General features: G+C 42.9%; 3 protein-coding genes across 4 annotated transcripts; all 3 read left to right on the forward strand.

Moving 5' to 3' along the window:
- Positions 1 to 3,082: 3,082 nt before the first annotated feature.
- Positions 3,083 to 9,606, forward strand: LOC147140946 (uncharacterized). 2 transcript variants are annotated; one of them, XM_086043162.1, is made up of 6 exons: positions 3,083 to 3,329; positions 4,363 to 4,668; positions 6,723 to 6,986; positions 7,739 to 7,828; positions 8,766 to 8,803; positions 8,882 to 9,606. In XM_086043162.1, the coding sequence occupies exons 1-6, from the start codon at positions 3,269 to 3,271 to the stop codon at positions 9,059 to 9,061; spliced, it is 939 nt and encodes a 312-aa protein (XP_085899288.1). In that variant the 5' UTR covers positions 3,083 to 3,268; the 3' UTR covers positions 9,062 to 9,606. The 2 variants fall into 2 exon arrangements, with proteins under 2 accessions (XP_085899288.1, XP_085899289.1); XM_086043163.1 differs by lacking the exon at positions 8,766 to 8,803 and having other exon boundaries at positions 8,882 to 9,063.
- A 1,206-nt stretch (positions 9,607 to 10,812) lies between these two features.
- LOC147140947 (kelch-like protein 10) lies at positions 10,813 to 16,154 on the forward strand. Its single transcript, XM_086043995.1, has 5 exons — positions 10,813 to 11,891; positions 12,501 to 12,984; positions 14,290 to 14,901; positions 14,979 to 15,128; positions 15,610 to 16,154. Exons 1-5 carry the CDS (start codon positions 11,632 to 11,634, stop codon positions 15,976 to 15,978), a joined length of 1,875 nt encoding a protein of 624 aa, XP_085900121.1. The 5' UTR covers positions 10,813 to 11,631; the 3' UTR covers positions 15,979 to 16,154.
- Positions 16,155 to 17,885: 1,731 nt separating this feature from the next.
- On the forward strand, positions 17,886 to 23,095 carry LOC147140948 (kelch-like protein 10). Its single transcript, XM_086043284.1, has 5 exons — positions 17,886 to 18,038; positions 18,992 to 19,475; positions 20,391 to 21,002; positions 21,080 to 21,229; positions 22,558 to 23,095. Exons 1-5 carry the CDS (start codon positions 17,887 to 17,889, stop codon positions 22,912 to 22,914), a joined length of 1,755 nt encoding a protein of 584 aa, XP_085899410.1. The 5' UTR covers position 17,886; the 3' UTR covers positions 22,915 to 23,095.
- The last annotated feature ends 1,009 nt before the right edge of the window (positions 23,096 to 24,104 follow it).

The raw sequence follows: 24,104 nt of genomic DNA on the forward strand, positions 1-24,104 counted from the left end.
TTGGCTGCTACCACAACCAGCACCGGTGCTGGAGAGGGAGAGCGACCCGCGGGCCAGAGGAGCCGTCAGTACCGACCAGTGTTGCCATTGTGCCTTTCCTTTCCTGAATGACTTTCTTCAGGCTTTTGATTGCCTGAAACGGCCTCATAGTGCCCCCTGTTGGGGTGGCACTTACTGGACACCTTACAAATGCCTTTTAATGTGGACTGGGAAGGAATATTAGGGTCACACGTGAAAAAGTAAAAATACAATACTACAAGAATAATGTCACTTTTGGGGGGAGAAAGTCACATTTAAAAAATATTGATACACTTTAATTACCTTTAAGAACAAAAGTCTTAATATTACAGGAATAAAGCTATTTTTGGGATCACATTTCATATTGATTTTATTTAGTTGAAATATAGCCACACTTTTCTTATAAGAAAAAATATTTTTTGTACAAGAATTAGGTTGTATTTTGGGGGAAAGTAGTAATCATGAGAAAAAGCTTTCTATTCTAGACAAAATCTGAATTTTTTGTTTATAAATTCTGAATTTGGGAAAAAACCTTTTCTTAAAATCTTAGTAGAATAAAGTTGTATTTTTTTTTTTAGGATTATTTAGGATTTTTGTATTTAAAAGAGTCATAATCTTACAACAGGCGGATCATGATCGTTATCAAGCTTCTTCAGACATAGTGGACTGGAATTCAATTTGAATCAGGTGTGTTGCAGCAAGGAGAGCTGGAAAACCGGCAGGAAAGTGGCCCTTGAGGACTGAAGCTGGACATGTCTGTTTTACAAGAATGAAATTGTATATTTTTTATTTTTTTTTATTTTGGTTATTTGGGTTTTTATTTTTGGTAAAAAACAAACAAATCTGAATTGTTTTTATAAAAAGATTTATATTTTTTAGCACAAAAGAACAAAATATTTTTGAGCTGGCAGCCTTCAGTGGAAAATTCAAATAATGACACGTGCGTGCGTGTGAGTGCTTGCAAACGGATCACTCAAAAAAAACGGATTTGAGTGACTGTCTCCACCCACACACAAGTTCCTCTTTTGACAACTGCCACTGGCTTCCTCTGTAGTACAGTCAGTTTGCATGCATGTGTATTCTCAAGATCCAATGTTAAAGTGACAAGTTTATATTTCGTGCAACCACTTGAAGAAATAAAATTGAGCAAATTCAACAGAAACTTTCTTCAGTGTACTGATGACGCATTGGGAGCAACTGGGGGGAGGGGGGTGGGGCAGTATCTTGCTTAAAGAGACTTCAACATGGTCACAATGGTCGGGGGATCGAATCCACAACCTCGGGGGTGGGAGAGGACAACTTTACCACTGAGCCATGCTGCCCCATTTTGTCCGACTGCAACAAAATTGGTACCTCATAGATTGGACAGATGAAAGATTTAACCTTTCGTCTTTGCGTGCGGGCTGAGCGTGGTGGCAAAATTGGCTGACTCGCTGTGAGACACGAAAATCCAGTAACCGAGAAATTCTGGAGATCCAGTTTTTCCATCCATCCATCCATTATCTGTACCGCTTCTCCTCACAAGGGTCGCGGGGCATGCTGGAGCCTATCCCAGCTGTCTTTGGGCAGTAGGCGGGGGACACCCTGAACTGGTTGCCAGCCAATCGCAGGGCACACAGAGACAAACATCCGCACTCACAATCACACCTAGGGGCAATTTAGAGTATCCAATCAACTTACCATGCATGTTTTTGGAATGTGGGAGGAAACCGGAGTGCCCGGAGAAAACCCACGCAGGCACGGGGAGAACATGCAAACTCCACACAGGGAGGCCGGAGCCGGGATCGAACCCACGACCTCTGAACTGTGAGGCGGACGTGCTAACCAGTCGATCACCGTGCCGCATCCAGTTTTTCTTAGCAACATATTTCTTGGCAACGTCTACTATGACACTACCAAGAAAGAAGGAAGCCATGCCCACAAAACCACAAGAAGTCCACAAGGGTTTCTTCCTCTAATCCCTTTTAAGACATTTGCAACCAAATTTGGGCCACATACTCTCTAAAAACAATTGGGTTAACCCATTAAGGACGGCAGCGCATAACCGCGTTTCTACCACTAGAGCGTCTTTCTAGCCTTAAAGCAGAGAGAGCGTATACGTCATTTTCTATTTATTATTTAATCCGCTGTCTCTTAACCAATGAAATGCATCAGAATATACACGTGACGGTGTCGTAAACCCGCGGAGGATGTTCCGGAATTCTTTCGAGTGATAATGGCGGAACCCGCAGTTGCGGGAGCTGCTGAATAACGGCAGTGATATAGACGACGCGATTGTGGATTTTGATCCAGTAGAGTTAGTCGAACGTGAGATATGGTTAAGATATATGTTTGTAGGCAAGGACAATATCGACGTCTTTGTAACAGAATAGAAGATTGTAGTTACCACTCGATTTTTAAAAATGAAAGATAGTGCTTCTCTTGCACTGACACTTTATTTTTACCTCTTTGATGGAAACAGTAACGATTAATAAACTCGGATCTGTGAGGAAGCCACATGTCGAAGATCTCAAATTCTTTCGGAATGATGTTTCTGTCTGCTACAGGGGCTGAGATATGAATTATTTTTAGGTGTTGAATTTCTGGGAAAATTTCAGGGTATCAAGGGTAATTCCAAACACGACCTTAGGTTTTGGGGAGCTGTTGAGCCAGGCGCTTTAGGCCTTAATGGGTTAAAAATAACACAATTTTGGGTAAAAACATGGACCGATTCACTATTTGGGTCAACTTGACCCAATTTTCTTACTCCAAAAAATGGGTAGTTTTGTACAAAACAACCCCAAAAACTTGGGCAGTTTCATCCAAAACAAACCCAAACATTTGGGCAGTTTTGTACAACACGACGCAAGAAGGCAAGAAGGGAAATGGACCCAATTTTTGGATTGGTCCATTTTTGACCCAAAATTGTGTTATTTTTAACCCAACTGTTTTTAGAGTGATACTGCATGCTAGGCAGATGTACAATCGTAAATAAGCACCGATTTGAGTTTTTGTCATTCCGTGTTTTCCCAGCTTGTCAGCGAAGTTCAATGCCATAATGCAAAACACTTTAAAAACACATCGCTGCTCGCAGCTTGAATTTTTATTGTCAGATAAATGAATGAATGAAAAACGGTAAATATCGTATGAGATAATGTTACATGGATAAAAACATAGCAGAATCAATACACATAGCTGTGTTGTTTTTTCATCCATATTTTGTGGTTGCCATCGTGAATAGTCAAAGTGCTTACTTCCCCTTTAGCACGCCATGGAGCTGGCTGTATTTTTGGTCGTCTGTCCGCTGTTCGTCTGTCTGCTGCAAACAGAAGGTAAAACGCGTCGCTTTTTATTTGTTCTTTGGCTTAATGTTGGAGGAAGAGACTCCAAAGTTGTATCTTGTATCTTTTCGTTCATATAAGCCATATTACCAGGAAGTACGTGTAGCCAACGAGTAGAATTACATATGTAGCAATGTTTGTTTTGTTTTTTTAACCAAAAGCTGCTTTTTCAAGTTTAAAACAATGTATATTACAAGAATACAGCATTAAAAAAAAATCTAAATTGCATAAAAAGTGTTTTTTTATTTTTTTATTTTTTATTTTTTTTATTTTAATAAATTGTAGCTATTTGTAGGAAAAGTAGCATTTTTCAGGTTAAAAAAAATCGTGATAGTCCAGTCACATTGCTGACCTTCGCTCATTTGGCCACAAGCTCAAAAATTATTGAATTTGTGCTGTAAAGAAGTGACTCGTGAAACTCACAAGGAAATTGCATGTTTGTCTGGTGTGGCTTCTGCTTTATTTGCATGGAGACGCTCGAATGGGAATAAACAAAGCTTATTAAACTGTACTATATATATATATATATATATATATATATGTATATGTATATGCATATATATGTATATGTATATATATACGTATATATATACATATACATATATATATATATACATATACATATATATATGTATGTATATATATATATATACATATATATATATATATATATACATATACATATATATATATGTATATATATATATATATATATATATATATATGTATACATATACATATATGTATATATGTATATATATATATATATATATATATATATATATATATATATATATATATATATATATATATATATATACACATATTACAAGAAATATGTATTCTCCAAACGTCATTTTTAAAAATTAAAATGTAACATATTTTTCTTGACAAAGTCCCTCTGGAAAGTCAAAATAACATAATACAAAAGTTTTATGTTATTTTGATCGGTTATTCACTGGTATATTGTGACGTTATTTTAGTCTGGTGTTGTGTTTTATTTATTTATTTATTTATTTTTTAGGGTCTGGAGCAGAGAGCAAGTTTGTAAAGTTGGGAGCAGACGTAGGTTTGGACGTGAAGAATCCTATCAATTTTACACCGAGTAATGACCTCTTCTTTTGGAGAGTCAACACAAGTTCCGACATTTTAAGATCAGGCAAAAACAAAAGAGACATGTATATATATCCAGAGTACAACGAAAGTGTGGAGCTACTAGACAACTTCTCCTTGATATTAAGAAATGTACAAGAGCGGGATGCTGGACTCTACACTGCAGTACTCAGCGGTAAAGGAAAAAAGTTGGCCGAATACCAAGTTCACATTCAAGGTATGTCATTGAATTAAATGGTTGTTGATGGTCTTACCATATGTTATATTATAAAATTTATTGCACTTCCTGAAATGAACGAGTTAAACATGTCACAAGAATATCAGTGCTGCTCTTAAAGAAAAACACAGATATAACGGCAGTCTTAAAGATGCACCGGGTCAAATTGACCCAGAAACATCGGTGCTGTTGTTGAGAAACAAACATAATTGGTTAAACATGCCCACAAGTCAAATTCACTCAGAATCATCATTGTTCCTGAAAAATGCACGCAATGTGCCTCGGGTCAAACTGACCCAGGTACATCAGTCCTGCTCCATGAAACGATGAAATCCATGACCCAGGACCATTATTGGTGTTACTGAAAAACGAACATAAAGGGCCTGTTAAATATGCCATGGCTCATATTGACCCAGGAACATTACTTGTCTCCCTGTAAAACATAACAGAAAGGCTCAACATACTGAAGTGACCCAGCAACATCATTTGTGTTCCTGGAAATCTAACACATCATGCCCTGTGTCAAAATGACCCAAGGACATTGTTGCTGTTACTGAAAACCAAACGTAACCGGAGGCTTAAACATGCAATGGGTCAAATTGACCCAGCAACATTATTGCTCCTTAAAAATGCATCATGCCGCCAGTCAAAATGATCCAGGAAAATGACTGTTCCTGAAAATGAACAGCATGGCTCATTGGTAGAGTGGTCGTCTCCCAACCCAGAGGTTGTGTGGGTTTGATCCCTGGCTATTGTGACCATCAGAGCTGGGCATTGCCTAACCGCCACCGCCTTACGTCCTGCATATTTATTCAACCACGAGGTCGCGTTCCATCGCTCGTCAGCGACAGCCAATCGGCGTCGAGAACGCAATCTTCACGCCACAAGCAGGTGCCGCACGAGCAGAGACGCCGCCGAACCAAGAAAAAATATCAAACAAAAACAACACACAAACACACACAGCGCGGTGATCAGTGAAATAAAAACAATATGGAGCACATGTTATTACGTCTGGAGGACCGCAAAGTACACAATACTGTTTTATTATTTATTTTTTCCTATTTCCAGATGGGAAATAGATGATGCCCAGCTCTGATGACCATGTCAAAGTTTCCTTGAGCAAGATACTGAATCCCCAGTTGCTCCTGATGCTACACTACCAATCAGTAGATGTGATGTCAGTGCCTTAATAGGTGGAAAAGCGCTCTACAAGCCAAAGACCATTTACAAGAGTGTTAAAAAATACCCGGGGTTAAATTGACCGAGAAACATTGCTAACTGAAAATTAGAGTCAGGGAGTGTTAAACATCAGACTAACTCTGGATCATCACTGATCATCACACATCAATTTGACCCTGTGCGATTATCAATCAATCACATTTTATTCATATAGCACTTTTCAGGGCGGCACGGTGGTCGACTGGTTAGCTAGTCCGCCTCACAGTTCAGAGGTCGTGGGTTCAAATCCCGGCCTCCCTGTGTGGAGTTTGCATGTTCTCCCCGTGCCTGCGTGGGTTTTCTCCGGGTACTCCGGTTTCCTCCCACATTCCAAAAACGTGCGTGGTAAGTTGATTGGACTCTCTAAATTGCCCCTAGGTGTGATTGTGAGTTCGGATGTTTGTCTCTGTGTGCCCTGCGATTGGCTGGCTACCAATTCAGGGTAGCCCGAAGCCAGCTTGTGAGGGGAAGCGGTATCGATCATGGATGGATGGATAGCACTTTTCATACATGAAAATGCAGCTCAAAGTGTTGTGCAATAAAAACATTGAAAATACAACGTCAAAAAAAAAAAAACCCGCTCCCTCCCTCCCAACATACACAAAGGTATATCCACAAGCACATCTGCACTCACACACACACACATACACACAACCTGATAAACTGTGATAAAAAGACAAGGCAAGGAGAAACCATATGAGGAAAGGGTACCCAATTATAGCCATTGACTAGACCTGAATGAAAATGGGCGGGACATGAGTATCATTTCTGTCCCCGCAAAACAACACAACTGGAGGTTTATTTTCCACCTGTACACTAACTAGTTGACTTTACAGCCGCAGTATCTCCCGTCAAGCTGGAGGTGGCGTCAGTGCGGGCCGCCTCGGACTCCTGTAACTTGACGGTGATCTGCAGGACTGACAAAACTCACCTCAATGCCACTTTTGGATGCCGTCATGATAACTGCACTCCGGACGGAAGCCAGCTGTCAGATGCGGATCTTGAGGCCTTTGTCTTCAATTCCTCTATCGTGTGCAAGCACAGCAACCGGGTTAGCGATAGCCAGGACGCAATGTCGGTTCAACAAGTCTGCCATCAACGTGAGTATGCTGTATAACCCGGAATCTAGTGGGCTTGGGTCTGTTATTCAGGACCCAGCAGAGGCCGGATTTGTATTTCTAGCTACTTTCGAGCAGAGATCCTGCAAAAGTGGTGTAGCGCAGCCAGAATGGTACCAAACTCAGTGAAGGCAGGACATTGCTGCTGTTACTGAAAGTCAGTTTGTGGCTACGCATACTTTCACACAGAGATCCTGTGCGGCTTATGAAAACCAGCTAGGAAAAAGCCAGCCAGCGTGTTAGGGGCTTGCAGAGGAAGTCAAGCCAAAAATATTTGATTTCAAGAATATGTTCTATGCAGGCCCACTAGTTGAAAGAAGGCATTCTGATAAATATTGTGTTTGTGGAATAAAGGTTAATCCACCCGTTTTTAGCCATCACTGAGGGCTGCCATTTTGTCACTTGTGTTCTGTTGATTGAAAATGACATCACAGTTGTCCAGGGCACAGGTAACGAGCAATCACAGCTCCCCTGTTTTCCGAAGTTGAGCCATCATTGGTCGTTATCTGAGCCCTGAGAATTTGTGTAATTTTCAGTCGACAGAAGTGACAAAATGGCCGCCCCTGAGATGGCTAAAAACGGGTGGATTTTGCTGCTTAACTCATATTCCACAAACGCAATATTAATCAGAATGCCGTGTTTCAACTAGTGGGCCTGAATAGACCATATTCTTGAAAAAAATGTTTGTGTTGACTTCTTTGAAAAGCTGATTTTATTTTGTATTTTTTCCACAGCTTCCAAAGAAAGCTCAATAGTCAACTGGATCTGGATCCCAGTGATTTTAGGATTAGCTGTCCTTGGCCTTATCATATTTGCTATCAAAAGTAAGTTTGGCTCATTGTTGTTCCACTCAAGTCCTAAGGTGTTTGTAGTTTTAAACAATTCAAGACTACCACTGTTGACCCTAAACCTTGTACTCATTCCCTCCTTTACACTAACCCGAATTATTAAACCTAACAAAACACTTGTCCAAAAACCCGGACACTAATCATAACCGTGGTCCACCATTACACTTGTAAATCCCAAACCTTGTTCTCATACCCCAACTATTGCCTCCTTCACACTAATGCTGGTATCGTTTAATGCGAATCGTGAACCTCTCATAATCCTTCTCCTCATACCCTGACCGTGATATCCCATTATACATACATTAACACCAGTACCATTTCATCACAATCTTAAATCCTGAACCCTTCCAACCCTAGTCCTAACGGTGACACCGAACCACACACACTTACTCTTGCCCTAGTCTTAAACGTTGTCCCCTTACTTCAGTGTTTCTCAACCTTTTTTGGCCAAGGCACATATTTCACTTAGCAAAACCCTGATTCACAAAAAGTGGCTGTACAGGGTTATTATGCATCTTCTGTCATCTAGTGGAAGATATTGTTTTGCGTGTTACTATGCGTGGTCGGCATGAATACATTAACAAACAGATTTTTTTTTTTTTTTTTTAATAGAAGTACATTTTCTTTGTCAAAATAATTGACATTGAACAATTTAACACGGCACACTGGTTGAGAATCACTGCCTTACATTATCCCAAGTACTGCCACTTATACAACACTAACCCAAGTCCAATTTACCATAGTAGAACTAACTTCTGTCCTCAGGCCCTAGCACTTTAGACCTTTATCTAAACCCTAATACATTGTTCTGATTGGTTTACAACTGCGGGGAAGGCGATAAATTATTGGCTACAATCTGTGGTTCATGTTATTTTCACAAAATTCTTACTGAATTGTGCTGATATCCTACAAGGAAGACAAAGACAGACCGGGCAACATGAATGCCCTCAGGTGAGTCCTTGAATCCTACAGTTTATCAAAAGGCATTGAAACCAAATAGGTAAACATTTTTATTTGATTTACTTGCAGGAGTTCAGCATGGCGCAAAATATGAATGTCAATAATTGCCATGATGACGCTACTCCGAACTCTACCTACTCAATGGTGGGACATCACACAGGACCGGGCGAGACCATGTACGCTCAAGTTTTCAGATCAGGACAATCCCGGCAGATGTTGGAACTGGATTCCTTGCTGGTCCAAGGATAACCCTTGTAACGATGCCCTTTTTGTTTATACATTTTTTAGATTCTCAGTTATTTAAGTCATGGTTATCCACAAAAGTTGAAACAAGACAGCTAGATTCTTTGTGCTTGTTAAAAACATTTTAACTTTTAATGCAAAAGGAGTAAAAAAAAATGTACCACCTCAGGACTACAGTATTTTATTGGACATAAAAGCTAAAAATAAATTGGACCAAAATTATGTTAGAAAACAGACAGTTCTAAGAGTAAGTGCAAATGTATTGTACAGCACTGAATGGACATACAAGTGACCCAATTTACAAGTACGAGAAACGAGCCAACACTTTGTTGCCTAGTGTTGCGAGCAGTGATTTGCGTTACGAGTGCACTTCGGAACCTCGACTGCCTGAGTGAGGTTAAAAAAATAATAATTGCGCAATCAAGTTTAAGTGGAGGCACGGTGGTCGACTGGTTAGCACGTCCGCCTCACAGTTCAGAGGTCGTGGGTTCAATCCCGGCTCCGGCCTCCCTGTGTGGAGTTTGCATGTTCTCCCCGTGCCTGCGTGGGTTTTCTCCGGGTACTCCGGTTTCCTCCCACATTCCAAAAACATGCATGGTAAGTTGATTGGACTCTCTAAAATTGCCCCTAGGTGTGATTGTGAGTGCGGATGTTTGTCTTTGTGTGGGACAAACATGCGATTGGCTGGCAACCAATTCCGGGTGTCCCCTGCCTACTGCCCAAAGACAGCTGGGATAGGCTCCAGCACGCACCACGACCCTTGTGAGGATAAGCGGCACAGATAATGGATGGATGGAAGTTTAAGTGGAACCTCAGTTCACCAACACATCAATTTACAGTCTATACTTTTTAGGTGAAGCTGTGCTTCTTGACAGATTCGACTCAAGGTATCATGGTACTTCAAACATAAACAAAACTGAACTGTACTTCAAAAATGTACAATGTATTATGAACAATTCCAGCATTTATTTCAGTGATAATCTCATGTACCACAAGATGGTGCCTTCATACCACTAACGGAAGAATTACTGACCACATTAAAAATGGTCTTTTTTTTATGTTCTATGTGCCACCACTAAACACGGTATTGTAATTAATATTGTTTGTGGAATATAAATTAGACAGATCAATCTGCCTGTCTTTATCTATTTGAGGGGGTTGCCATTTTGATCTGCATCGCCACTTGCTGATCAAACTCAAAGCTGACGTGACCGAGAGGCGGCGTCTCCAACTGAAATATACGTACAACTGAACCATACATTACTAGGGCAAGTGCGACACCTAGTGGCGAGTGTGAAGATGGACCACTACACCTGATACTGAAGATAAAAACAGAAGGCGGAATGTGATGCTCCCTAACGCAAGTGGTTTGTCAGAGAAATTGGGAAGGAGTTTTCCCCAAACATAAACTCATTCATTCATTCATTATCCACACCGCTTATCCTCACAAGGGTCGCGGGCGTGCTGGAGCCTATCCCAGCTGTCTTTGGGCAGTAGGCGGGGGACACCCTGAATTGGTCGCCAGCCAATCGCAGGGCACACAGAGACAAACATCCGCACTCACAATCACACCTAGGGGCAATTTAGACAGTCCAATCAACTTACCATGCATGTTTTTGGAATGTGGGAGGAAACCGGAGTACCCGGAGGAAACCCACGCAGGCACGGGGAGAACATGCAAACTCCACACAGGGAGGCCGGAGCCGGGATCGAACCCACGACCTCTGAATGTGAGGCGGACGTGCTAACCAGTCGACCACCGTGCCGCCCCAAACATAAACTGATTTGCTTAAAAACCAGCGACCCCCTCAGACAACGTTGGTGCACCCCAAGGACAAAATCCATAGAATTAACCACAGCAATGTTGTTAATGCAGGTCAGAGTAGCGTAGTTTGGTGCGGAGTGCAGTGACTCCAATATTAGAGAAAGCAACAAACTAAGCTAAGGGGGCAGCCTCTTCAGGTCCAGAGTTAGCAGTTCGCAACGCACCAAAAGAGAAGCGACGGTCCTTGAGGACAACAATGGCCAAATTCTGAACAGTGAGGAGAGATGGTTTGAAAGAGGTGTGAAAGAAGCCAACTATGTCAATCTAGGAAGGCCATCTTTAAGCAGAGGTGGTTTATGCAATCACTTGTCTTGTTCAATTACAACACCGTCCTGACGTCTCTCCCTCAAAGATTGTCTGACTCCATGGCAAAAGTGGCATCTCAGGAGTCGTTTTGCCACCAGGCAGGTGAGCGACTGGTTGGTATGTAGGATGGTTAGTCACAAACAACTCACGTAACCACCGCCAACTGGAAAAATAAAAAGAGGGACTCCACACCTAATATTTTGAAATGAAGAAGCCCTTTTCATTCAAGTTGAAATGAGTACTAGACCCTTAACAACCAAGAGCCAGTTGCTGTGGTTTAACCTTGGCGGACTTGTTTGGCTTGAATTTGTTACAAATTTGTTGTTTGTGGTTGTAGGAATTAAAAAATTGTGGACCAGTGATGTTTTCCTTAATTCTAACGTGCGGGGGCTTTGATGATGCGCCAGGCAGCTTTTGACACAGGACATCATTGTGATGTAATGGCATGACCCCACCCTGCCGCACCGCACCCAGTCACTTTGCTGCATGTCATTTGTGCCGCGACTCGGCAGGACTCCAAAGTGTAACGAAATGGTCAAAATTCAAGATGAATTGCGTGGATGGTAGACTTGCAAGCAAGTGCGTAGAATGTGTGTACGATGAACTGCGACAGACCCGAGGACTCAGCGACGCACTTATCATAGTCGATCATGTGGAGTTTCACGTCCATAAGATCATCATGTGCAACTGCAGCCCGTACTTTGGGTAAGTACGCCCCTCACAAGTAAAAGATCTGGTTTGAGTTGAAGAACTGTAGAGCTGAAAAAACAACTGTTGTCAATGTCCATCCACCCATGCATCCGTTATCCGAACCGCTTATCCTCACGAGGATCGCGGGCCTCCTGGAGCCTATCCCAGTTGTCTTCGGGCAGTAGTTGGGGTACATCCTGAACTGGTTGCAGACAATCGCAGGGCATGTTGTCAATGTGTTCATTTCAAACATTGTGTTTTACCAGTGGTTCTCAAAGTGGGGTCAGGAGACAAAGACAGTAAAACAGTTAGTCCTTCCAAATTAACTTTTGACCAATCAAATGAAATGAATGTGACATGCCACACAAATCTGACAGAATACATTTTTTACAGTATTGTCTTTATAACTTCCCAACCATACAAAAAAAAAAATCGAAACATTGCAAGCTTTTAAATAAATCAGTTGGCATTTAGGGGTAGATATAGTTATTACAGATGTTAGGGTTAGAAGGAAGTGCTTGGAAAAATGTCTCAATTCCCTAAATTTGAGAATCCTGGTCGTCAGTCATTTGTACATTTTAAGAAATGAAATTGAAATCTTTTCTCTGTGTGCCCGATGTTCAGAGCCCTCTTTCTGCGTTGGTCCACTCCAGACCAGAAGGTCTATGCCATACAAGGGCTTACAGCTCACTTAATGCAACTTTTCATTGATTTTGCATACACCAGCTGTGTGTTGGTGACAGAGGACAATGTCAAGGACTTGTTGATAGCCGCCGACAAGTTCAACGTCATAGGTGTCGTCGAAATCTGCTGCGCGTTTCTAACGGAGCAACTCTGCCCGGAGAACTGCATCGGCATCTGGCAGTTCACAAGGAACTGCCACACCCCACAACTGCAGAGCAATGCCTACAATTATATTTTATACCACTTTGAGGAGGTCGCAACGTCAGACGAGTTGCGGCAACTCTCCATGCAGGATTTCAGTGACATGCTCGACAGAGATGACCTGATCGTGAAAAAGGAGAACATCGTTTACGAGGCCATCCTGCACTGGATTGCACAAGAGCCTTGGGAGCGGGGCAGAAACATGCCGATACTCCTGGCCAAGGTAAGATGAATTTACATCAACCACAGCAAAAACCAACCACAGTCATCAGGGTTCGAGTCACGTGGGAGGCAAAACAGACCAAAACTAACTGAGCCAGTTGTAGACAGTCAATATCTCTGTCGACAGTGTCATGCTCAACAATCAGTTGTCTAGTACACTCGCCAAACAACTGATCACGAGCCCCGCTTACTTGACAACTCTTCTGAAAAATGGATCAGGGGTTGCCCTGTTGACATCTATGTGCCGAATGATCTGTAACCGCCTGTAGACAACTTCACCGGACAATTAGCCATACCGACCTTGAAAACTTCTTCCCATGGCAACCAACACTTTTTGCTTAGTCAACCATTCCAACTACTTCAAACAACCACTCCTCCTTCAAAAAACTTTGGCAAACAACCTATCGTCCCCTTGACAACTTTCAATCTTGAATTGATTGCACCCAATCACCAACATCGTTCCAAACACTCAGGTGGCAACTTTGTACCATACAATTGATCTCTCCATCAACAACCGGTCCCCCCCATTGGCAAGTTTTCCAAACAATCCCAGCCCCTGATGACAACTTGGCCTACAACTGATCCCATTGCCAAACAAGCCATCTTCCCCATCAAAACTTGGCTGAACCCCTGATCACAAGGTAGTTGAAGAATCAATTGGCCCATCATCAACATCTTTGTACTGATCAATCGATCCCCCGCCATTCTCTACCTGGCCGGAAATTGATCACACCCTCTTGTCCATGACTTGGGCCAATCAACTGTCAACTTCCCCAATTAAACACACCCTGGTAGTAACTTCACACCAATCACTCAGTTTCCCATCCACAACTTCACTGATCAATCCCCCCATCAACATCAACGATTTCCCCCGCTGACAACTTTGCTTAACACAATTGCAACACTTTGTGCCCCAAAAAAATTACAAAATAAAACCCCCATCATAAACATGGCTCAACAACTGATCTCCCTTCTCATCGTCACCAAACCAGTGATTCCCCAGTTGACAAATTCACCAAATAGTACAATCCTCCTTGAAAACTTCATCAAACAATTGTTCTAACCCCGGCCTTTGGTGCCAAACAATCGGTCGCCCCCTATCAAATACTTGGCAGAACACCCGATTGCAACCCTCTTGATAACTTTGCGCCAAACAACCATCCCTTCCTTGTCAAAAACCGATAATGTACCTTCATTAACAAATTCTTTAGTTCTCAGTGCTGAAGTTGACGAACGCTGACAATGGTTATCCGAATAAGACTTTAGTGACAACCCCGAAAAAAATCTTCTTGCCACTGTGCTGCAGGTCCGTCTTGCACTGACAAGTCAGGAGTACATCACCATCAACGTGCTGACTAACCAGCTGGTGCAGAACAGCCGTGAATGCCAGGAGATGGTCTCCTTTGCATCACGCGTCATTAGTCACATGGCGAGAAACTCCGTGTCTGCATACTGCAACTTGGTGGCTCGTCCTCGCCTGCCTTCTGCTATCCTGCTGGCCATCGGTGGTTGGAGCGGCCCGAGTGCCACCGAGTGCATCGAGGTGTATGACGTCCACGCCAACTGTTGGGACTACATGTTTGACAATATGGACCAACCCCGAGCGTACTGCGGCGCCACCTTTCTCAATGACGCCATCTACTGTCTGGGCGGCTTTGATGGCACAGAACACTACAACACTGTCAGCCGCTTTGACCTGAAAACGCGCTCCTGGCAGGAAGTGGCGCCCATGCACTCTCGCCGATGCTATGTGAGCGTCACGGTGCTAAATGGGTGCATCTTTGCATTAGGGGGCTATGACGGACATGTAAGACTTAAGACAGCGGAGTATTACACGCCCGAAACCAACCAGTGGACTCTTATTACCAGTATGCACGAACAGAGGAGCGATGCTAGCTGCACCACCCTCAATGACAAGGTGGGTGGAACCTGAAGGTGGATGTCTGTCATACAAGCCTATTCGAATTCATCACCCGTCACGCCCTTTGATTCCAGATTTATATTTGCGGCGGCTTTAATGGAAACGAGCCCTTGCAAACGGCTGAATATTACAGCCCAGAGACCAATGAGTGGACAGTGATGGCCCCAATGAGCAGCCGTCGCAGTGGCGTTGGAGTCATTGGGTTTGCTGACCATGTTTATGCAGTAAGTTACAGTAAGATTTTTGTGTCCCAAAATTTGCGTCATCAAAAATGCGTGACCAAAAAGTACACATTTTTAAATACTTTTGAGCACAAATCTTTGTCAACCAAATTTTGGCCACGCATGGGACACAAAATTTTGGACATACAATTCGACTGCATTTACAACAGAAATTTTGCAACACACTTGGCACACATTTTCGGGACATGTTTTTGGACAGTATTTTTAAGGCACAAAAATCTTTGGTTTCAATCTTTTGGAAATGCATTTTTGGATAATACACAGATTGCAATTAAAAAAATTGGGACACAATGTATTTGTTCACATTTTTGGACACTAATTGTCACATTTTCACATAATCAGAAGTGGTCTGCAATATAACAAATATATACATTTTAAACCGGTTTAATTACGTTGCACTGAGCAAATTTGATGTAGTATTCTTTCATTGGTGATAAGATTAATTAAGGTTCTGTTCCTTAAGGTTGGAGGTTACGATGGTGAAGTGCGCCTGACCAGTGCCGAGGCCTACAACCCTCGAACTAACAACTGGATCGTGTTGCCCCCTATGCAATGCCCCCGAAGCAACTTTGGCATCGAAGTAGTGGAGGATTGTCTCATTGTCGCCGGGGGTTACAACGGTGTCTCCACTACCAGTCACGTGGAGTACTATGACCTAACTACTGGTCTGTGGTCTCCAGCCAGCGACATGCGGATTTCTCGTAGCGGTCTGACTTGTTGCGTTATGACTGGACTCTGCAACATGACTCAATGTGCTATCATTCGAAACGATCTACCATTGCTCTTCTTGGAAGACGATATGACAGAAATGGACGATGATATCCAAATGTAAAGTATCAACTGAAAATTTCACGGCCATGATGGAAAAACTGAATAAAAGAGGAGGAAAAAAAGTCATCACTACAAAATATGCTGAGTCATACTTTTTTATTTTGTGAGTTTCCTCTGATGTGAACAATCGAGACAAATCTCTTATTTAGGGGTCAATAAAATATTTATCTAAAAATACATTTTTGTGCTTTTTTAAAAGTTTGATTTGAAACTGATTTACGATATGCTGTATTTTTTTCTCATTACTTAACAGGGAGTCAAGTCAACACTGAGCAACATCACGACCATAATGGCCAATGGTGGTTGTGCATCACAAAAGAATGTTACCATTCGTAGTGGTGGTGCGAGCCTCCAACTTGGAGCATAAACAGTTGGGTTTTCCACATCAACTCAGGCTGGTGCAGTACTACCCAAACCTCATTCCATAAATTGATGAATGAGGCCTTCTCAGATGAGAGGCAAAACATCTTTGTTCTAATTTGTATTTAAAATAAAATGTAACCAAAACTAATTTTTATCATATAGTGGGAGTGACTGGTTGGAGGAGGAAGGAGGAATACATTGTGGTGGGGCTAGGGGCACCATTGGGGGGTCTCGTACAGAGCACCATTTAAGCGCCACACAATTTCCGCAATAGTGGTGGCTCAAACTTTTCCACTCCAGGTCCAGAGACTTTCCTTGATCACATGTTTAGGTTACTTATTCACTGCCATTGTTGGCTATATATACCAAATATGCAAATGGCAATGTTGGCAGTGAATGTGTGACAACCTAAATTCTGATATTCTTAGTTCACTTTTTGGTGGGATGAGTATCTTCTGAGTTAGACTGATACAGAATCAGGTATGTATGGTATTGGGAATGTATATATGGGGGTTAGAGTTTTGGAGTTCCACCATTAGTTGGCTTGAAAATGTCTCATTTCCACTCCAGGTCAATAGAACCTTTCTTTCCCTATGTTTAGTTAAGGGGGCAAATCTGGCAACCCAAATTCTAATGTTCACAACTCACCTTTGTCTTTGGGGGGAGACTAAATATAGGATATGGTTATTGTCTTATTGTACAGGGTGACCCAAGTAAAACGGGATCCAACTATCACTAGACATCAACTCTATTTTTTTTTTTTCACTGAATAAAGTGCAACTTGACATATAACTAGTTTATTGAGTTTAGATCATCACCTTAAAACATTATACTCATTGGCCTTTTCTTCAGAAATCCATCCATCCATCCATCCATCCATCCATCCATCCAACCATCCATTATCCAATCCGCTTATCCTCACAAGGGTCGCGGGCGTGCTGGAGCCTATCCCAGCTGTCTTTGTACAGTAGGCGGGGGACACCCCAAACTGGTTTCCAGCAAATTACAGTGCAGAGACAAAAAAAACCATTCACAATCACACCTAGGGGCAATTTAGAGTGTCCAATTAACCCACCAAGCACATTTTTGGAATGTGGGAGGAAACCGGAGTACCCGCAGAAAACCCACGCAGGCACGGGGAGAACATGCAAACTCCACACAGGAATGCCGAGGCCGGATTCGAACCCACAACCTCTGCAATGTGAGGCAGACGTGCTAACCAATCGATCACCGTGCCACCTTCTTCAGAAATCCATTTAAAATTTCCACTTTTCCAATTCCAAATCTTTCGAGGCCCGTGTTGTTTGGGTCACCCTGTAATATCATTGGGGGTTTTATAGTTGAACCCAGTGATGTTTGCTTTAAATGTAAAGCACCGAGGCCTTGATGATGTGGATGATGTCACCACAGATCGCCAACCTGGCTTTTGACACAGAATGCCACGATGATGTAATTGCAGAAGACTCCCCCCGCCTACAACATTCTACGCTTCACTACACGACTCCCACTGAGTCGAAAACATTGAAGACATGGCAACAAATTCAAGATGAGTTACGATGGACAGTTGTCATACAAGCCTGGCTCCGTGTACAACCAACTACGCATAACGAGAGAACTGAGCGACGCCGTCATTGCGGTCGATAAAGTCGAATTTCACATCCATAAGATCATCCTGTGCAACTGCAGCTCGTACTTTGGGTGAGTTGCTCTAATGCAGGGGTCTTCAATCCTGTTCCTTGAGGGCCAGTGTCCTTCCTCTTTTCCATCTCTCCCTGCTGCAACACACCTGGTTCAAAGGATCAGGATCAGCTTCTGCAGACCTTGCTGATTATCTGATCATTTGAATCAGGTGTGCTGCAGCAAGGAGATCTGGAAAACAAGCAGGACACCGGCCCTTAAGGAACAGGATTGAAGACCCGTGCTCTAATGTCATATGTTACTATTTACCAATGGAAGGGGACTTGCATCACATGATTTGACTCAGGTCAGACTGAAGTCAATATTACTGATTGCTTGGCTAAAACTTGACTCAACTTGATAAGCCTTGCCTGTTTGAAAACCTGCCTTTTTGTGTAGCGCACGCGAATCTGTCAACCCATCAGTATGCTATGACACCGGGTTCAGGTGGTACCTCATGAAGCGAGTATCATGGAGGGAGATCCAAAGATCATTTCACTTGTTCTTAAGAAGTATGTTTTTGATACATTAAATTAAAAAAGAGAGAATTACACAAGCAAAGTTTGCAACTCATAGATGAGAAGACATAACAACAATGACATCTAACTTGATTGTCACTTTAAAATCCACCCACACAGGTAAAAGCTATGTCAACTTCACAGACGATAAAGTACTAGACTAGAAAATTTACACAATTCTGAATGTGTCAGTACAGCCAATTTTAACATAGCCTAATCTAGTGGCTGAATAGTGAACAGTAATCTGTAACTGTGGAAGATTGTATGACTTGAATTGACTTGCTTTAGACGAGCAATGACAAAACTTGTTTTAAATTTAGTAGGGATTCGACTTGATTTGCTTAATTTTTGCCTCAGTAACTCGAGACTTGCTTATCACTAGACCATATGTGACTACCTCCCACCTCTGCAATCTACCCTAGAAGAAATTTAAAAAAAAATCATATCTCCTTTCAGAGCCCTCTTTCTACGTTGGTCCTCCCCAGACCAGAGGGTCTACACCATACATGGTCTGACAGCTCCCTTAATGCAGCTATTCATCGACTTCGCATACAACAGCTTCGTGTCTGTGACAGAGGACAACGTACAGGATTTGCTGATAGCGGCCGATAAATTCAACGTCATTGGCATCGTTCGATCCTGTTGCACATTTCTAATAGAGCGGCTCTGCCCAGAGAACTGCATTGGCATCTGGCAGTTCTCAAAGAATTGCCACACTCCGGTGCTAGAGGACAATGCCCACCAGTACATCCTATACCACTTTGAGGAAGTTGTGACATCAGATGAGTTATGGCAACTCCCCATTCACGACTTCTGTGACATCCTGGACCGGGATGATCTGATTGTGAAAAAGGAAAACAGGGTTTACGAGGCCATACTCCACTGGATTGCACATGCCCCTCGAGAACGAGGAGAAAATGTGGCTCTGCTCCTTGCAAAAGTAAGTCAACCCCTTTTACACCATGTTGGGTGTGTGGTGTGGTTGCAATATGCAGAATATTTTTTTTTGTCATGGCGTGATGCCAGTAATGAACAAGAACCTGGGGTATTTAATACAATTGTAAGTACATGAGGGTTGGTCTTGGTCATAAGGTTGGTCTCAAAGTGTCAAAGTCTCATCTCAGTGACATTTTAATTTGTTTTTGTCATGGACTCCGACATAGTGGACCAGTCAAGACCTAGTCAACACTAAGATACAGGGTACACCAAGGCTTTACCTTTGAACTTTACACATTTATGGATGGAATTGAAAATCAATCATAACCACCCCAAAATATGTCATCAAGTAGAATATTTTGTAGATTTCAATGACCCTTAACCTGATTTTGGTCTCAACTTGCATTTGACCTTAGTCTCATCTCAAACTCAACCCCTTCGAGTCTTGATCTTGACTGACTCTCAACCTGCTTTGGTCTTAGTCCCAGTTTAGCCTCAACTCAGTGCAAAATCGTGGTATTGACTTTGTTTCTACCGACTTTGATTTTAGTATGCATTCTCAACTCCTCAGTATCTTAGTCTTCATTTTGTCCCAACCAGCTATTATCTTAGTTTTGTTCAACTGTAAAACATCAGAGTTCTGGTCTTGACTTTGCGAGAGAACATCAACACCTTGACCTTCACTTTGTTTCAATCAGCTACGGGTTTAGTCTCAACCCCTGAAAATCTTGGTCTCATTTCGGTTTCAATCCCTCAGTGTCTTGGTCTCGGATTATGTGGTCTCAAACTCAACATGAATCAAGCCTGCATCTCGCATTCAGCAATTTTAAAAGCACTAACAAAAACAGCATAGTTTGGTGAACTGGGTCCCTGATTCTCAAATGAATGACACGTACTAGTGTCTTCTTCCAACCTATAGGTCCGCCTGGCTCTGACCAGTCAGGAGTTCATCACCATCAATGTGCTGACCAATCAGCTGGTGCAGAACAGCAACGAATGCCTGGAGATGGTGGCTTTCGCTATCAAAATTATACGTCACATGACTGCCAACTCCATGTCTGGCTTCTGCAACCAAGTCGCACGTCCTCGCCTGCCCTCCACCATCCTGATGGCCATCGGCGGTCGCAACGGCCGGAACTCCGCACACCGCATCGAGGCATATGACGTGCACACCAACTGTTGGGGCTACTTGGTAGATGACATGGATCAACCCCGTTCGTACTGTGGTGCCGTCTTTCTCAATGACTCCATCTACTGTCTGGGAGGCTTCGACGGAGCGGAACACTACAACACCGTCAGCCGCTTTGACCTGAACACGCGCACGTGGCGGGAAGTGGCACCCATGCACTTCCGCCGATGCTATGTGAGTGTCACAGTGCTTAATGGGTGCATCTATGCAATCGGAGGCCACGATGGACGTGTGAGACTAAAGTCAGCTGAGTACTACACACCCGAGACCAATCAGTGGACTCTTATCGCCAGCATGCACGAACTGAGGAGCGATGCTAGCTGCACCACCCTCAATGACAAGGTAGCTGAGCTCAAGAATGTGCATTTGTATTTTGCTGACCTTGATTTAATCGGCTAGTCGCCTTCATGTGGTTCCAGGTGTACATTTGTGGTGGTTTTAATGGAAATGAGTTCTTGCAAACAGCAGAATATTACAGCCCAGAGACGGATGAGTGGACAGTGATGCCCAACATGAGCAGCCGTCGCAGCGGCACCGGAGTCATTGGATTTGCTGACCATGTTTACGCAGTAAGTAGCATAGCAAGGTACAGTAAAACAAGTATGTCCAACTCCGGTCCCCGAGGGCCCCAAGCCAGCATGTTTTAGATGTCTCACACCTCAACACACCTGATTCAAATGAGCAGGTCATCAACAAGCTCTGAGAAGCCTGAAAACAAGTCTGATCACTTCAATCAGGGGTGTTGGGAGGAGGACATTGGGAGACATTGGAAACATGCCGGATAGCAGAGATGGACATTCCGTCCCAGGGTTGGAACCTTCCACAAAATGGGACGGACGGACAGAGGAAGATAAGTCTTTTCAAAAGCAAGGATGGGGGAGGGGGGGCGACCGACAGAATATAAGGACGGAAGCGCTTTAAAAGAATGAGGACGTACGGGGTTGGAAGACGATTATTTTTATGAATAAGGATGTAGGGAGGAGGACAGAAGGGTACTCAGGTCGCTGACGGAGGACAGACCGGAACAAAAGTGTAAAGTATCCATCTCTGCTGGATAGTGGCCCTCGAGGACTGGAGACAAAGACACAAGTAATTGACACACCCTTTAAAATACTCTGAATTGCCTATATTAATAGTTTAAGGGGAAATATGCCATCAGTTATGATCCCAAAACATTTTAAAATAATCTCAAACTCATCTTCCATTACCCTTAAAATGAAATGGTTTACAGACGATTTGATTTTCAAAAAACGAAACATACGCATGCCATAAAAACGTTGCTAGTTCTGAAACCTAGCTACTTCCAGATATGCAATGATCTTTGAACACTTCCAAATGTTTCACTTAAACATGCTTATTTGACACCGATTAGTACATTCTAATTACGCATGGCTTTTGCACCATCTTGTGGCATCTTAGGGCATTATAGAATGAGCCCTAAAATACGTAGCAATTCCTTGATTAGGTAAAATTTTCAGCAAATATCTGATGATAGGCTCCATAGAAAAAAGCATGAATAGGGAATTTGGGATTAGCGAATTTGAGGGTAAAGACAGACTAGGACTCCACAGCACTTTAATATTATTTCAAATTCATTTTACAATACACTTCAAGTGGCCTACAGATGATTCTTTTAAAAAATGTACTGCAAGTGCACCAACAACCAAGTCAAAATGTAGCTCCTCCCCAACATAATAAGATGTCGGTCCCCCAGTCAAGAGGCTTAGGGACTTCCTTGACAACAATTATGACTAGCTAGGACCAACTTGAGGCGCATCATAGTGATACACAAAAAGCAATGAGGTGCGCAAATGGCTGGGGTTCACTATACTGCAACTCTACAAAACACCCGATTGGTGGCTTTGTTAAGAAAATGCCTTCTCTTGTGCTTTTGAAGGTTGGAGGTTATGATGGTGACATCCGTCTAGCCAGTGCAGAGGCCTACAACCCCCTTACCAACAACTGGATCGTGCTGCCCCCCATGGAATCCCCCAGGAGCAATTTCGGCATAGAAGTTGTTGAGGATCGCCTCATCGTCGCCGGGGGTTACAACGGTGTCTCCCCAACCAAGCTGGTGGAGTTCTACGACCTCACCACCGGTCTATGGTCTCCGGCCAGTGACATGGGGGTCTCTCGAAGCGGCTTGACTTGCTGTGTGATGTCTGGACTTCGCAACATAGCCCAATATGCTATGCTTCGGAACGATCTACCTTTGCTAAACCTGGAAGATGAAATGCTGAATATTGACGAATAAACCAGACCAAGGTCCATTCAGATGAAAATTGAAAGAAACTGAAAAATGTACAACAGAGAAACTAGAAGACAAAAACAACCTTGACACATTGATTAATCATGTTTTTTTTTTTTTAGTCACCAGCCAGCTAGCTTTGCTTATTACACTTCTGCTCTACACACCGCAACCACAGACAGCGACGCTGACCATTAAAGTACCTTCTGTGCATGCAAGAGATTTCATACCCCTCCATACCATCGGCGGCGGGAGTCACTATTCCTCATGGTTAGAAAAAGCCAACCGGAAAGCTACTGGTGGGAATAAAATATAAAAACATATCGTGAAATACTTAAATTGTCAACCCTCGCTCTTGTACTTGTAGGAAGATTAAGGCACCAAAGGCCTGTTTATTCGCATCTGTCACTTCCTGTTCTGGCCCTGTGCACTGATTCGCTAGCTAACAGCTAATCAGAGTGACCAAATGTCACAACGCCAATTCAACATGCTGAAACGCCCACCAGACGCTTCCTGACGGGCCCGATGTTACAACGGTGTTCGCAACATCAATCAGACGGCGCAATACGACACCCCGACGCTTACCGACGTCGGATTGGCGTATCTCGGTCTTTAGGTGTAGGCAATGCATATGTAAAAAGTACGTTTGAATATTCATGTCGCTCCCTATAAGAAGACACACAAGAGGGGGGGAGCGCACGTGGTATTTTAGGAGACTTCTTTGACATCAGAATGTGACCAGAATAAAATCTTTATCTAACCAAAATGGCTGTGTCAGAGAAGTTCATTTCCATCACCAATCCAGTCTTGCTCGGCGGCCTCTCCAGAAGGACATTGAGACAGACCCGCTCCTCAATGAAAATACACTACACTATCACAAACCAAACATGCACAATCCAAGTCAGCAGGTCTACTGTTGTTGCGCTAAACTTGGCAACCAGTGCCCAGCTTCCCCTTTTGGTGTCACCCTGACAGTTTTGGCAACACATAATCATGCAGTCAACCCTTGTCAACTGGTGTGTGTCTGCAGTTTCAACATCAGAAGACATCTTCGAAGTCCCTGAGTGTTCAAAAAGACCCTTTTCAAAAGCTCCCACTTGTTTTACTCCGTTTAAGTTTAATAGGTCTACTTTAGATTTTGTTTAAGAGGGAGCCACCAGAATTCCGTTAACCTGATTGATAATATTCGAAATGAA

This window comes from Filicampus tigris, chromosome 10 (assembly GCF_054856515.1).
Source record: "Filicampus tigris isolate MCC_2025a chromosome 10, RoL_Ftig_1.0, whole genome shotgun sequence".
In the NCBI taxonomy this organism is placed as follows: Eukaryota; Metazoa; Chordata; class Actinopteri; order Syngnathiformes; family Syngnathidae; genus Filicampus; species Filicampus tigris.

Coding starts and splice junctions, on each gene's coding strand:
- LOC147140947 (XM_086043995.1), top strand. CDS start 11,632: ATGACCCCACCCTGCCGCACCGCACCCAGTCACTTTGCTGCATGTCAT. Junction 11,892..12,500: donor AACTGCAGCCCGTACTTTGG/GTAAGTACGCCC, acceptor CCCGATGTTCAG/AGCCCTCTTTCTGCGTTGGT. Junction 14,902..14,978: donor GCACCACCCTCAATGACAAG/GTGGGTGGAACC, acceptor CTTTGATTCCAG/ATTTATATTTGCGGCGGCTT.
- LOC147140948 (XM_086043284.1), top strand. CDS start 17,887: ATGAGTTACGATGGACAGTTGTCATACAAGCCTGGCTCCGTGTACAAC. Junction 21,003..21,079: donor GCACCACCCTCAATGACAAG/GTAGCTGAGCTC, acceptor ATGTGGTTCCAG/GTGTACATTTGTGGTGGTTT. Junction 21,230..22,557: donor TTGCTGACCATGTTTACGCA/GTAAGTAGCATA, acceptor GTGCTTTTGAAG/GTTGGAGGTTATGATGGTGA.
- LOC147140946 (XM_086043162.1), top strand. CDS start 3,269: ATGGAGCTGGCTGTATTTTTGGTCGTCTGTCCGCTGTTCGTCTGTCTG. Junction 3,330..4,362: donor CTGTCTGCTGCAAACAGAAG/GTAAAACGCGTC, acceptor TTTATTTTTTAG/GGTCTGGAGCAGAGAGCAAG. Junction 8,804..8,881: donor GGCAACATGAATGCCCTCAG/GTGAGTCCTTGA, acceptor ATTTACTTGCAG/GAGTTCAGCATGGCGCAAAA.